At 42.3% G+C, this 14,962-nt stretch overlaps 1 protein-coding gene across 1 annotated transcript in view; it reads right to left on the reverse strand.

The window, feature by feature from the left end:
- Nucleotides 1-14,962, reverse strand: part of LOC120058172 (E3 ubiquitin-protein ligase MYCBP2) — a 286,250-nt gene that overhangs the window by 4,461 nt on the left and 266,827 nt on the right. Inside the window, exons 76-82 of the mRNA XM_039006646.1 lie at nucleotides 14,622-14,754; nucleotides 14,218-14,321; nucleotides 13,182-13,370; nucleotides 8,145-8,252; nucleotides 3,607-3,816; nucleotides 1,150-1,257; nucleotides 618-783 (exon numbers count right to left, since the gene is read on the reverse strand). Coding sequence (XP_038862574.1) covers nucleotides 618-783; nucleotides 1,150-1,257; nucleotides 3,607-3,816; nucleotides 8,145-8,252; nucleotides 13,182-13,370; nucleotides 14,218-14,321; nucleotides 14,622-14,754 — 1,018 coding nt within the window. The remainder of the gene's footprint in view (nucleotides 1-617; nucleotides 784-1,149; nucleotides 1,258-3,606; nucleotides 3,817-8,144; nucleotides 8,253-13,181; nucleotides 13,371-14,217; nucleotides 14,322-14,621; nucleotides 14,755-14,962) is intronic.

The following is a 14,962-nucleotide window of genomic DNA, read 5'->3' on the forward strand; positions in this document are numbered from 1 at the left end:
TGGTTCTGGGATATGCAACCATTTCCTTTCTCACTCAACGCCACACTTTTCATTGAACCTTTTGTTGAAAACCTTTTGTTTTCATTGAACCTTTTGTTTTTAAATTATTTTTCACTGATACGAAAGATACGTTCCTTATGTTTCCAAAATCGTACCGCAAGCGATGCATGTTAACGTTTAGAGCAAGTGTTGGGGCTCTTAACAAAGCTCCCCGGCCAGAAGATACTATCGTAAATAGGCGCTAAATCAACGTTCCTGGTTATAAATAACGGGTAGGTAAATAACTGAATAGATAAATAGGGTTTTGGTCCGGTTGTCTGGTTGCATACCTGGTGCTTCAACTGTGGTGACAACAAAAAAATTGCCCCGTACCGAGTGAAATAGAGGACATTTGACAACGGCTTGATATGCTCCTTAAAGGAGCTAAGGGCTTAAAGGAATACTACACTCACAAGCAATCTTTTAGTGTTTTGTTCAGTATTTCGTTAATTTTGTTTACTTTTAAATACAATCCCGAAGAAGTATGCATATCAGCAGTCAAGCTAAGATGGAGCACTTTCCGTACAGAGGAAAAACTGTTATGTTATAATGATGCATTTTGCACGGTAAGTCAGTACCTGCAGGACAGTGAGGCAGCTCCTCCTTGGGCACACTGGTCATCTTCTGGAAGTCATCATGGCAGGCGTTACAGAAGTGAGTGGTGCCGAAGCAGAAGAAAACAGCCACCGAGCAGCAGTAACGGCATTTGTACTCCAGAAAGTCTGTCCCGTGCTTGGAACACATCTGCAGACAGAACATGGATGTGTATATATATCACTTTTCAGGGATGTATAGTGTGTCAATTGTATTGTATAAAAATTTATTGATTTTGTGTATTTAGTATTTAAATTGTATTGCTGAGGTTACAAAATTAATTTATATTGAAATGGACAATAAATCGTATTATTTGAAAAATAATGTCTTCATTTTAAGTGATCGTGTCAGGAGTTAAAGTGTCAAGATGTGTCCCACGATACAAACTTGGATACTACCAAGTATTCAGCAATGTATTGGCCATGCATACTAAGCAGTATGCTACTGTGGATGCGGTTACACAGCCCAATGGAGTCAATGGCCTAAGGCATTCTCTGGACCTTTTCCTCCACCCACCTGTGCCCTGGACACATCTGAGCATGCTCCACAGATCAGCTCGCTGGGGTCGTAGTCATCTCCCTGTCCTGCCTCCGCGTCACAGCGCGCCTCTCCCCCAAAGTATGCCTGCAACAGAGGAAGGGAATGGGTCAGTGGATAAGCCTCCCAAAGTAGTTTATTAGAGACAAGCGAAATTGACTGAAGGACCTCTGCGAAATATATTCCACGTAGGGAAAATGTATGCCTGCTGCTACTGTATTCTCACAAGTTAATCCTTAAATCTAAGCCTTTACTAACATATGCAATTGTTTTAAGATGGTCAGACGAAGGATCATTTGGCAATTTGATTTGGAATTTTAGGACCCCTTTAGGTATTCACAAAATATATTTCAAAAATATTTGATGAAACATTGAATTTGGCCTTACTGCTATTAGCCTATAGAAGAAATACAGTGCATTCGGAAACTATTCAATCTACACACAATAATCCATAATGACAAATCAAAACATTTTTTTTTTGCTTTGTCTGAATACTTATGTAAACAAGTTATCTTTATTTTTTAAATAAATTTGCTAACATTTGGTTTTTCGTTATGGGGTACTATGTGTAGTAAAAAGTCAAGGGGTCTGAATACTTTTTGAATTCACTGTATGCTTTTGAGTTATGTACCCAGTAGGTCCCTCAGGTCCTCCGGCACTGGCCTTTTAACTATCCCAAAGCCTAGTGATATATGATTCAGAAAATACTCATACATGGAAAAACAGATAGTCCAAAAATACATCAAAATACATTTGGTTTTAAAAGCGTCTGTCCTATATCTGAGATATTTAAGAAAGATCAGGAAAATATATATTTTTTTATTACCCATAATTAACCCCTTTTTTAGAGGGTACTAAATTACTTCCATATCAGGGTTTCAGTTAAGAAAATTTGGCAGCGGACAGTGCGACCGGCAAGATTTGAATTGACCGGACATTTGAGAAATGTACTGGACATCCATATGCATTGTGTAGGTAAAGCATTAGGGCGTCCACCCCAAATAAAATGGCTACCCGGACTATTTGCATTGTGTGCCCACCCCTAACCAAATCCCTCTTTTTACGCTGCTGCTACTCTCTGTTTATCATTTATGCATAGTCACTTTAACTATACATTCATGTACATACTACCTCAATTGGGCCGACCAACCAGTGCTCCCGCACATTGGCTAACCGGGCTATTTGCATTGTGTCCCGCCACCCACCACCCCCTCTTTTACGCTACTGCTACTCTCTGTTCATCATATATGCATAGTCACTCTAACCATATCTACATGTACATACTACCTCAAATCAGTATGTAGCTTCGCTACTTTTAAAGCCTCGCTAATGTATATAGCCTGTCTTTTTACTTTTGTTTTATTTCTTTTCCTTTTTTGCACTATTTCACTGTAAGGTCCACACCTATTGTATTCAACGCATGTGACAAATAAACTTTGATTTGACCCACCGTGCTCAAAATCACATTTACATTATTGTCATTCATCTTAACAGAATAGAAATGAGCTTTTTATTGAAAAGCAAAACATTGCGCCTTTTCATCCCTGCTATAAATCATAAATGAATATCATTTAAGAAAAATCTAACATTTAGCCTAGAACAAGTCACCTACACAGTATAAAACAATTTAAAAATATAATATTTGTATCATATAATTTTGCGAATAACATGTCCTATTGTACGAACATTTTAATAAATAAATAAAACACAGCTGTTTTCAAATACAAATCATGCCTCTCTAATTTAATTTAGCCTAGGCATGAACATTCTAATTAGTCCTAATAAATAACAAAATATGGCTGTCTACGAACACAAGGGCTGGCCGGTCATGGCTAAAAGGGATCCAGCTTATGTCAAATTAACGTCAGATTTGACTTTTCGTAGCAGGTTAGGAGAACTTACGTAGCAGGTTAGGATAATTAGGTTAAGGTTATAGTTGTGAATAGTTGGCAACGATGTTTCATTTCGGTTTCTGTTTCTGTTCGGAAGTCAAAACTGCCCGACTCCTTGGAGCAGCTTTGTTACTTTGTCCTCAAGAAGGCAGTCTTTACTCTGTTTTGGAGAAAGAATCGCATCTTGGCGGGCACACTGGAAACTGGGCTAATCAACACAATCTTTGCCAATTTTGCACAGTCGAGGTACACTGAGCTGAAGTCCCTTATGAGGACCGCAGATGGGAAGGCTGCCATTGGCCATGCAAATTTATTATTTTATTTATTTATTTAAACCAATGGGTATGCTTTTATTATGCTAATTAGATTACCGTGGGGGGCGCAGACAGACACTAGGGGATAAAGATATTATTAATTATTTTGAAGTTTAAGGTTATTTTTCCAAATTGACAACACTAAATATACAAATAATTTGAATATTAAAAAAGTGAACTAGCCCTTTAAGGGAAACATCCATTCTATTATGAAACAGAATTCTGCCTACCTTCTTGCACTTGAAGCAGACGTAGTATGCGTATCGGTTCATTGCGAAGCCAGCCGGATCGTTGTGGAAGCGGGCACCGGGCGTGGTGATGGCCTCGCTCTTGTGCAGACCCTCGTACTCCATTCTCATCAGAGCTTTCCTCCGTACGTCCTCAAACAGCTCCTTGATAGGGTCCAGCAGGTCCTTGATGACCAAGTGGTTTATCTTGTTCTGGGAGGAAAAGGCAACAGTCCAGTCAAGTCTCAAGTCTTGGAGTATGAGTCAATTTTCACTCCTTAACTCGGTTGACAAACTGTTAGTTCAAACAAATGGAGCCAGAGCTGTTATGATCCAAGCAAGTTAAATTGAAGATATTAATCTTTGTAAGGTCAATTAGTAAATTTGAGAACTCAAGTCCTCAACTCTACACAACAATGTATTTTTTGTTTTGTTTTATTGACCAGATAGGACAGTGAAGAGTAGACCGTAAAGGTAGGAGGACTGAGTCAGAAGGCCAGTGTGTTGGATTCGAGAATGGCCCCCGGAGGGATGGCCACCGTTACGGGCTCCTGACCAATTGTGCTATTTTGTGTTTTTTTGGGCTGGTCCTAACTTTTTTTGTACATAATGTTTCGGATATTGTTTCATATGACCAAAAAGAGCTTCTGGACATCAAAACAGCGATTACTAACCTCGTTTTGGATGAGGACTTCTATTTCAACGAATCAGAAGCGAATGATAATGGCACCGGAGGGGATGGCTGCAGTTTTACAGGCTCCTAACCAACTGTGCTATTTTGTTAGTTTTTTCCGCATTGTCTGTAACTTATTTTGTACATAAAGTTGTTTCTACCGTCTCTTATGACCGAAAACAGCTTCTGGACATCAGAACAGCGAATACTCACCTCAAACTGGACAAAGAGTCCGTCGCGAAGGATATAATGCTCTCCGGAGACCATGCCCAAATCCCTGTCAAGGGATAAGATTATCCAACACGGATAATATAGAGCTGGCTGGGTTTTTCGTGCATTTGCAGGACAGCTGGTGTGCGATGTCTAATATAAAAGAAGTCTCGAGGTATTGCTCGCCTGAGGTAGAATACCTCATGATAAGCTGTAGACCACAGTATCTACCAAGAGAGTTCTCATCTATATTATTCATAGCCGTCTGTGTACCACAACAAACCGATGCTGGTACGAAGACTGCACTCAACGAGCTGTATAAGGCCATAAGGAAACAAGAAAATGCTCATCCATAAGCGGCACTCCTACTGGCCGGGGACTTTAACGCAGGCAAATTTAAATCCGTTTTAACTCATTTCTACCAGCATGTCACGTGTAACCAGAGGGAAAAAAACTCTAGACCACATCGCGGACCACAATGTCTTGCTCCCAGACAAACTAAACAACTTCTTTGCTCGCTTTGAGAACAATACAGTGCCACCGACACAACCAGCTACCAAAACCTGCGGGCTCTCCTTCACTGCAGCCAACATGAGTAAAATATTTAAACGTGTTAACCCTCGCAAGGCTGCCGGCCCATACGGCATCCCTAGCCGCGTCCTCAGAGCATGCGCAGACCAGCTGGCTGGTGTGTTTACGGACATATTCAATCAATCCTTATCCCAGTCTGCTGTTCCCACATGCTTCAAGAGGGCCACCATTGTTCCTGTTCCCAAGAAAGCTAAGGTAACTGAGCTAAATGACTATCGCCCCGTAGCACTCACTTCCGTCATCATGAAGTGCTTTGAGATATATCACCTCCACCCTTTCATATCACATCCACCCTACCTGACACCCTAGACCCACTCCAATTTGCTTACCACCCCAATAGGTCCACACACGACGCAATCACACTGCACACACCCATCTGGACAAGAGGAATACCTATGTAAGAATGCTGTTCATCGACTACAGCTCAGCATTTAACACCATAGTACCCTCCAAACTCGTCATTAAGCTTGAGACCCTGGGTCTCGACCCCGCCCTGTGCAACTGGGTCCTGGTCTTCCTGACGGGCTGCCCCCAGGTGGTGATGTTAGGAAACAACATCTCCACCCCGCTGATCCTCAACACTGGGGCCCCACAAGGGAGCGTTCTCAGCCCTCTCCTGTACTCCCTGTTCACCCATGACTGCGTGGCCATGCACGCCTCCAACTCAATCATCAAGTTTGCAGACGACACTATAATGGTAGGCTTGATTACCAACAACAACGAGACGGCCTACAGGGAGGTGGTGAGGGCCCTCGGAGCGTGGTGTCAGGAAAATAACCTCACACTCAACGTCAACAAAACAAAGGAGATGATCGTGGACTTCAGGAAACAGCAGAGGGAGCAGCCCCCTATCCACATCGACGGGACATTAGTGGAGAAGGTGGAAAGTTTTAGGTTCCTCGGCGTACACATCACGGACAAACTGAAATGATCCACCCACACAGACAGCGTGGTGAAGAAGGCGCAGCAGCGCCTCTTCAACCTCAGAAGGCTGAAGAAATTTGGCTTGTCACCATAAACACTCTCAAACTTTTACAGATGCACAATCGAAAGCATCCTGTCGGGCTGTATCACCGCCTGGTACGGCAACTGCAACCGTAAGGCTCTCCAGAGGGTAGTGAGGTCTGCACAACACATCACCTGGGACAAACTACCTGCCCTCCAGGACACCTACACCACCCGATGTCACAGGAAGGCCAAAAAGATCATCAAGGACAACAACCACCCGAGCCACTGCCTGTTCACCCCGCTATCATCCAGAAGGCGAGGTCAGTACAGGTGCATCAAAGCTGGGACCGAGAGACTGAAAAACAGCTTTTCTCTCAAGGCCATCAGACTCTTAAACAGCCATCACTAACATTGAGTGGCTGCTGCCAACATACTGACTCAAATCTCTAGCCACATTAAAAATTGGATATAATAAATGTATCACTAGCCGCTTTAAACAATGCCACTTTATATAATGTTTACATACCCTACATTACTCATCTCATATGTATATACTGTACTCTATACCATCTACTGCATTTTGCCTACATAGAGCCATGCCTACATGGACCTCTATTCCACATTAAGTAACTCATGCAAACAGTAAAATTTTATTAAAAAAAATAGATACAAATACACCTTATTGAACAGCGGGGACTGTGAAGCAACACAAACATAGGCACAGAGACATGCATGTAAACACACGATAACATACGCACTATACACACATGTTCACATGTATTTTATGTTGTAGATACTGTATGTGGTAGTAGAGTAGTGGCCTGAGAGCAGACTGTGCTGTGAAATCTGTTGTGAATGTATTGTAATGTTTAAAAGAATGTATAACTGCCTTAATTTTGCTGGACCCCAGGAAGAGTAGCTGCTGGACAGCAGCTAATGCTTGGCAACAGCTAATGGGGATCCATAATAAATAGAAATACATCAGTGACCTCATCTTAATCAGCGAGCCGCCTCGCACTCTCCGCTCTAGCTACTCCCTACTGCTTCAAGTCCCCAAGACACATCTCTGAACTATGGAGGACCGAGCTATCAGCTCCCCTGCCTCTCACCTACGGAATGCTCTCCCTGACCTAAGACATTTTTAAACAGCCATAAAACCCACTACTATAGTCTTTTAACCTGCTTTGATTCTAAATGTAAGTTGTTTTTAATTGTATTTTTTTCTGATTAGAGCTTTTAGATAACCTTAGCGCTATACAAATTAAATGGGTTATTAGCATCATTAGCATTCCCATTGATTCACAATGGCAGGTTAGCTAGTTAGCTTTGTGGCACAACCAATGATGTATATAAACGTTGGATTGCTGATGCTATGCATTGGCCATTGAGAGGGTTTGAAGCAACTGGTCGGCCATATTGGCACTCCCCAGTAAGAGCAGGCCTCCATAGGAATGAATGGAATTCTACAGTATTTCAACGAAATGTTTCAAGGACAAAATTATATAGTTGTATTTAGGTATTTTTTTATGTATTGGGGACAGTAACATTATTAATAAAAAATATATTCCTTAAGGAAAATTGTATATATTTTTTCGCCCACATAATGTAACTTAAAATGATGGCTTAAAGTGTCTGTAATAGAATAAATGTGTCCAAAAATGAATGTATAGATTAATAAATGCATTTCTATAGCTTCCAAGATGGAGGCACAGTGGCAGTCATCTAGTGTATATATAAATCATTGGGCACAACCGACTGCAAATATCTTAATGTTACCTACATCAAAACATTTCAGCACTGTTTCTGTCTTTTGTCATTGGTATTCTGTGTCTAACAACATTTGCCCTTTCAAGCATTGATCTTCAATTAAAAAGTAATACAGCCTGTACGGATAACGACCATTTGATACAGCGTAATAAGCTAGCTAGCTAACCTGCCATTTTAGGAATGCTGAATATGCTAATGTCTGCTTCAGAGTGCTTAAACTACATGATAACGACACATTTATTTCATATTTAACCATGGTTTTGCTTGTGTGTCAATGGGCCAGAAGTTGTAGGACAACCACGTTTGAAATGGCTCAGGTCAAGTGGGCGGGGCTACATAAGGTGAATAGTACCTTGCAGATTGGGCAGGACATGAAGCCAAAGGTGATCCTGGGTCCGAGCCAGCGGTTGTCCAGAACACGACGGGTACACTGGAGATGGAACACGTGACTGCAGTCCAGCTGAGGAACAAAACAGAATCACACACATAGAACCTGACCTTGAATCTGAACACATCTTTGGCATAAAGGTAAACAAGAATCCTTGGTTCAAATAGTATTTGTTGTTTTCTTTTCAAACAACAAAACCAATGGAATTGTACCACAAGTTCAAATCCTAACCATCTGGAACTCCAGGGAGGTAAAACAAAATATATATTTTTTAATATAAACTCAGCAAAAAAAGATAAGTCCCATTTTCAGTACCCTGTCTTGCAAAGATAATTCGTAAAAATCCAAATAACTTTACAGATCTTAATTGTAAAGGGTTTATACACGGTTTCCCATGCTTGTTCAATGAACCATAAACATGCACATGTGGAACGGTCGTTAAGACACTAACAGCTTACAGACAGTAGGCAATTAAGGTCACAGTTATGAAAACTTAGGACACTAAAGAGGCAGTTTCTACTGACTCTGAAAAACACCAAAAGAAAGACGCCCAGGGTCCCTGCTCATCTGCATGAACATGCCTTCGGCATGCTGCAAGAAGGCATGAGGACAGCAGATGTGAGACACCCAAGACAGCGCTACAGGGAGACCGGACGGACAGCTGATCAACAGCGCTACAGGGAGACAGGACGGACAGCTGATCGTCATCGCAGTGGCAGACCACGTGTAACAACACCTGCACAGAATCGGTACATCACACCTGCAGGACAGGTACAGGATGGCAACAACAACTGCCTGAGTTACACCAGGAATGCACAATCCCTCCACCGGTGCTCAGACTGTCTGCAATAGGCTGAGAGAAGCTGGACTGAGGGCTTCTAGTCCTGTTGTAAGGCAGGTCTTCACCAGACATCACCGGCAACAACGTCACTTATATGCACAAACCCACCGTCGCTGGACCAGACAGGACTGGCAAAAAGTGCTCTTCACTGACGAGTCGCGGTATTGTCTCACTAGGGGTGATGGTCGGATTCGTGTTTATCGTCGAAGGAATGAGCGTTACACCGAGGCCTTTACTCTGGAGCGGGATCGATTTGTAGGTGGAGGGTCCGTCATGGTCTGGGGGCGGTGTGTCACAGCATCATGGGACTGAGCTTGTTGTCATTGCAGGCAATCTCAACCTCGGTGCGTTACAGGGAAGACATCCTCCTCCCTCATGTGGTACCCTTCCTGCAGGCTCATCCTGACATGACCCTCCAGCATGACAATGCCACCAGCCATACTGCTCGTTCTGTGCGTGATTTCCTGCAAGACAGGAATGTCAGTGTTCTGCCATGGCCAGCGAAGAGCCCGGATCTCAATCCCATTGAGCATGTCTGGGACCTGTTGGATCGGAGGGTGAGGGCTAGAGCCATTCCCCCAGAAATGTCCGGGAACTTGCAGGTGCCTTGGTGGAAGAGTGGGGTAACATCTCACAGCAAGAACTGGCAAATCTGGTGCAGTCCATGAGGAGGAGATACACTGCAATACTTAATGCTGCTGGTGGCCACACCAGATACTGACTGTCACTTTTGATTTTGACCCTCCCTTTGTTCAGGGACACATTTTTTTATTTCTGTTAGTCACATGTCTGTGGAACTTGTTCAGTTTATGTCTCAGTTGTTGAATCTTATGTTCATACAAATATTTACACGTTAAGATTGCTGAATAAATGCAGTTGACGGTGAGAGGACATTTCTTGTTTTGCTGAGTTTACTTATTCAACATGCTTTGTTGTCATTGGTGAACTGACTAGGCTATTATCACATCATTAGCATCCTCATTAGCAAACATGATGTTACTTTTTTTGCTGAGATAGATATAGAGATAGATATATATATCTCTATATCTATCTATCTATCTATGGACATAACTACTCATTTAAGGGTTTTTCTTAATTTTTTACTATTTTCTACATAGTGAAAACATCAAAACTATGAAATAACACATATGGAACCATGTAGTAACTAAAAAAATGCTAAACAAATCCAAATATATTTTAGATTCTTCAAAGTAGCCATCCATTGCCTTGATGACAGTTTTGCATTCTCTCAACCAGCTTCACCTGGAATGCTTTTCCAACAGTCTTGAAGGAGTTTCACATATGCTGAGAACTTGTTGGTTGCTTTTCCTTCACTCTGCGGTCCAACTCATCCCGAACCATCTCAATTCGGTTAAGGTTGGGTGATTGTGGAGGCCAGGTCATCTGATGCAGTCAAATAGCCCTTACACAGCCTGGAGGTGTCCTGCTAAAAACAAATGATAGTCCCACTAAGCGCAAAACAGATGGGATGGCGTATCGCTGCAGAATGCTGTGGTAGCCATGCTGGTTAAGTGTGCCTTGAATTCTAAATAAATCAATGTGTCACCAGGAAAGCACCCCCACGCTTCATGGTGGGAACCACACATGGAAAGATCATGCGTTCACCACCTCTGCATCTCACAAAGACACGGCGGTTAGAACCAGAAATCTCGAATTTGGACTCATCAGACCAAATGATAGATTTCCACCGGTCTAATGTCCATTGCTCGTGTTTCTTGGCACAAGGAAGTCTCTTCTTCTTATTGGTGTCCTTTAGTAGTGGTTTCTTTGCAGCAATACGACCATGAATCTATCCTCTGCAGCAGAGGTAACTCTAGGTCTTTTTTTCCTGTGGTGGTCCTCATGAGAGCCAGTTTCATCATAGCGCTTGATGGTTTTTGCGACTGCATTGAAGAAAATGTCTTAAAGTAATGGACTGTAGTTTCTCTTTGCTTATTTGAGCTGTTCTTGACATAATATGGACCTGGTATTTTACCAAATAGGGCTATCTTCTGTATACCACCCCTACCATGTCACAACACAACTGATTGGCTCAAATGCATTAAGGAAAGAAATTCCAAAAATATACTTTGACAAGACACATGTTAATTTAAATGCATTCCAGGTGACTACCTCATGAAGCTGGTTGAGAGAATGCCAAGAGCTGTCATCAAGGCAAAGGGTGGCTACTTTGAAGAATCTCAACTATACCAAATATCTTTTGATTTGTTTATCACTCTCTTGGTTACTACATGCTTCCATATGTGTTATTTTATAGTTTTGATGTCTTCACTATTATTCTACTTAGAAAAAATTAAGAAAAACCCTGGAATGAGTAGGTGTGTCCAAACTGTTGACCTTGTACTGTGTATACATACACACACACATACACACATACATACATACATACATACATACATACATACATACATACATACATACATACATACATATATATATATATATATACACACACACAGTCGTGGCAAAAAGTTTTGAGAATGACACAAATATACATTTTCATAAAGTCTGCTGCCTCAGTTTGTATGATGGCAATTTGCATATACTTCAGAATGTTATGAAGAGTGATCAGATGAATTGCAATTAATTGCAAAGTCCCTCTTTGCCATGCAAATGAACTGAACCATTTTTTGGGAAATTGCATTTCAGCCCTGCCACAAAAAGACCAGCTGACATCATGTCAGTGATTCTCTTGTTAACACAGGTGTGAGTGTTGACGAGCACAAGGCTGGAGATCACTCTGTCATGCTGATTGAGTTCGAATAACAGACTGGAAGCTTCAAAAGAAGGGTGGTGCTTGCAATCATTGTTCTTCCTCTGTCAAACATGGTTACCTGCAAGGAAACACGTGCCGTCATCATTGCTTTGCACAAAAAGGGCTTCACAGGCAAGGATATTGCTGCCAGTAAGATTGCACCTAAATCAACCATTTATCGGATCATCAAGAACTTCAAGGGGAGCGGTTCAATTGTTGTGAAGAAGGCTTCAGGGCGCCCAAGAAAGTACAGCAAGCGCCAGGACCGTCTCCTAAAGTTGATTCAGCTGTGGGATCGGGGCACCACCAGTACAGAGCTTACTCAGGAATGGCAGCAGGCAGGTGTGAGTGCATCTGCACGCACAGTGAGGCGAAGACTTTTGGAGGATGGCCTGGTGTCAAGAAGGGCAGCTAAGAAGCCACTTCTCTCCAGGAAAAACATCAGGGACAGACTGATTTTCTGCAAAAGGTACTGGGATTGGACTGCTGAGGACTGGGGTAAAGTCATTTTCTCTGATGAATCCCCTTTCCGATTGTTTGGGGAATCCGGAAAAAAGCTTGTCCGGAGAAGACAAGGTGAGCGCTACCATCAGTCCTGTGTCATGCCAACAGTAAAGCATCCTGAGACCATTCATGTGTGGGGTTGCTTCTCAGCCAAGGGAGTGCGCTCACTCACAATTTTGCCTAAGAACACAGCCATGAATAAAGAATGGTACCAACACATCCTCCGAGATCAACTTCTCCCAACCATCCAGGAACAGTTTGGTGACGAACAATGCCTCTTCCAGCATGATGGAGCACCTTGCCATAAGGCAAAAGGGGAACAAAACATCGATATTTTGGGTCCATGGCCAGGAAACTCCCCAGACCTTAATCCCATTGAGAACTTGTGGTCAATCCTCAAAGGCGGGTGGACAAACTAAAACCCACAAATTCTGACAAACTCCAAGCATTGATTATGCAAGAATGGGCTGCCATCAGTCAGGATGTGGCCCAGAAGTTTATTGACAGCATGCCAGGGCGGATTGCAGAGGTCTTGAAAAAGAAGGGTGAACACTGCAAATATTGACTCTTTGCATCAACTTCATGTAATTGTCAATAAAAGCATTTGACTCTTGTAATTATACTTCAGTATTCCATGGTAACATCTGACAAAAATGTCTAAAGACACTGAAGCAGCAAACTTTGTGGAAATTAATATTTGTGTCATTCTCAAAAGTTTTGCCCACACACATATATACATATATGAAAGAAAACGGATACTAATTGAACCCAGGTGTGAGTCACCATCTGATTCAAGCAAGTCAGAGTATCATAGCGATACAATATACTATTAATAAATAAATAGTATATTGTATTTAATTCTGTGTACAGTATAGTATACCTGGACAGCGGGAGCGGCAGAGAGCGCCTCTGTGAAGCAGATCATGCACATGTCGTCGGCGTCCTGTTTCAGGCAGCCTGTGCTCTTGTCACAGCCGTGCAGACAGGGCAGGCAGCTTTCCTCGTTCTTCACCCCGCCACAGGGGTGGCCGCACGCGTGCGTCTTACTGCACGCCAGCTTGGCATACTCCTACATAGGACACGGAGGGTCATATTATGCTTTTTACATCTAATCAAATCCAACTTTGTTCAAAGTGTGTTTAAAATAGCAACACCCTTTGCAGTGCAATACTGTACAGCAGAGTCGATTTCAAATCTATCAAGTTAGAGAGTGACTTGGAATTCAATTCATGAACTGTACAGTTTAAAATAAATTGCGTTTCAATGTCCATATATTGAATGGACTCCAAGCCTAATAAGCCAAGTTGAGTTGAGTGTCTCCCACTGGTGGTAGGTAAGGTAAGTTTAGACAGTTGAAAATCCATTATCATTATAACCGAGTTGCGTTTTTCATAATAGTTGCGGATGAGGTAAGCTAAGGCCATACAAATGTAATTTAATGTTAAACTTCACTAGGGTAGGGGGCAGCATTCGGAATTTTGGATGAAATGCGTTCCCAAATTAAACTGCCTGCTACTTAGGCCCAGAAGCTAGGATATGCTAGGATATAAAACATTCTAAAGTTTCCAAAACTGTTAAAATAATGTCTGTGAGTATAACAGAACTGATATGGCTGGCGAAAACCTGAGGAAAATCCAACCAGGAAGTACTCATGCACAAAGTAGATGTCCTAACCGACTTGCCAAAACTATAGTTTGTTAACAACACATTTGTGGAGTGGTTTAAAAACGAGTTTTAATGACTCAAACCTAAGTGTATGTAAACTTCCGACTTCAACTGTAGATCCAATATGTTACTATGATCACTATACCTGGACTAAGTAAGATTGGCTCTCTGAACACTTGAATATGAAAAGAGCTTTATCAATGCAATTCAGAACAATGATCATTATGTCGGATGTTGTGAGTGGTTGGTACCTGGCAGTCTGGGTCAGAGCAGACACTGCCCACGGCCGAGAGCTCGGTGCCGTTCCTGGTGCCACAGAACCTACAGGCGTCTGAGCTGCTGGAGGCTGGTTTCCCTGCACATAGAGGCAGAGCATTAGCTATGCACAACAAAAGGATCATAAGGCATACACATCCCTGTCATTAACATCACACGGCAGATATCAACAGTCGTGACAGCCGGTGTCGTTTTAGGATCGTAAAGAATTAGAAAGGTATAAGCAACACGTAGTAGCTCCACTTTACCTTCTAATAGGCTAGGTGGAAATGTAACCATATTCAGTACCTCTTAGATCTACACAAGTGTCTAGGGGGTAATGGTAAGCTAGGGGTTGTTTCTGGACAGGGCCAGAAAGGGTCGGGACAGGGTCTGTTACCTGTGTGCTCCCTGAACTCCACCATGGCCTTCATGGTCTTAGAGTCGGCCAGAGCCATGAGCCAGAAGAGCTTTGTCCTCCCACAGCCCTCATGGAGGTCCACTTTGATTGCCTCCTCCTCCTCCTTAAATACCTGGAGAGAAACAGCAGACTAGGGTTACCGCCATGTTGAATTATATTCCTGTCAGAAAGGGATACTGTTGTAATAGGAATTGGATTGTAGGTTGTTAGGCATTTTCAGAACGAATGGTAATATTGAAAATACACAGCATGACTAACAAATACCTTAAGCTAAATGCATATCCAAAAACTGTCTCGTAAATCACTATAGCCAAGGTAGG

Source organism: Salvelinus namaycush, chromosome 13 (assembly GCF_016432855.1).
Source record: "Salvelinus namaycush isolate Seneca chromosome 13, SaNama_1.0, whole genome shotgun sequence".
NCBI lineage: Eukaryota > Metazoa > Chordata > Actinopteri > Salmoniformes > Salmonidae > Salvelinus > Salvelinus namaycush.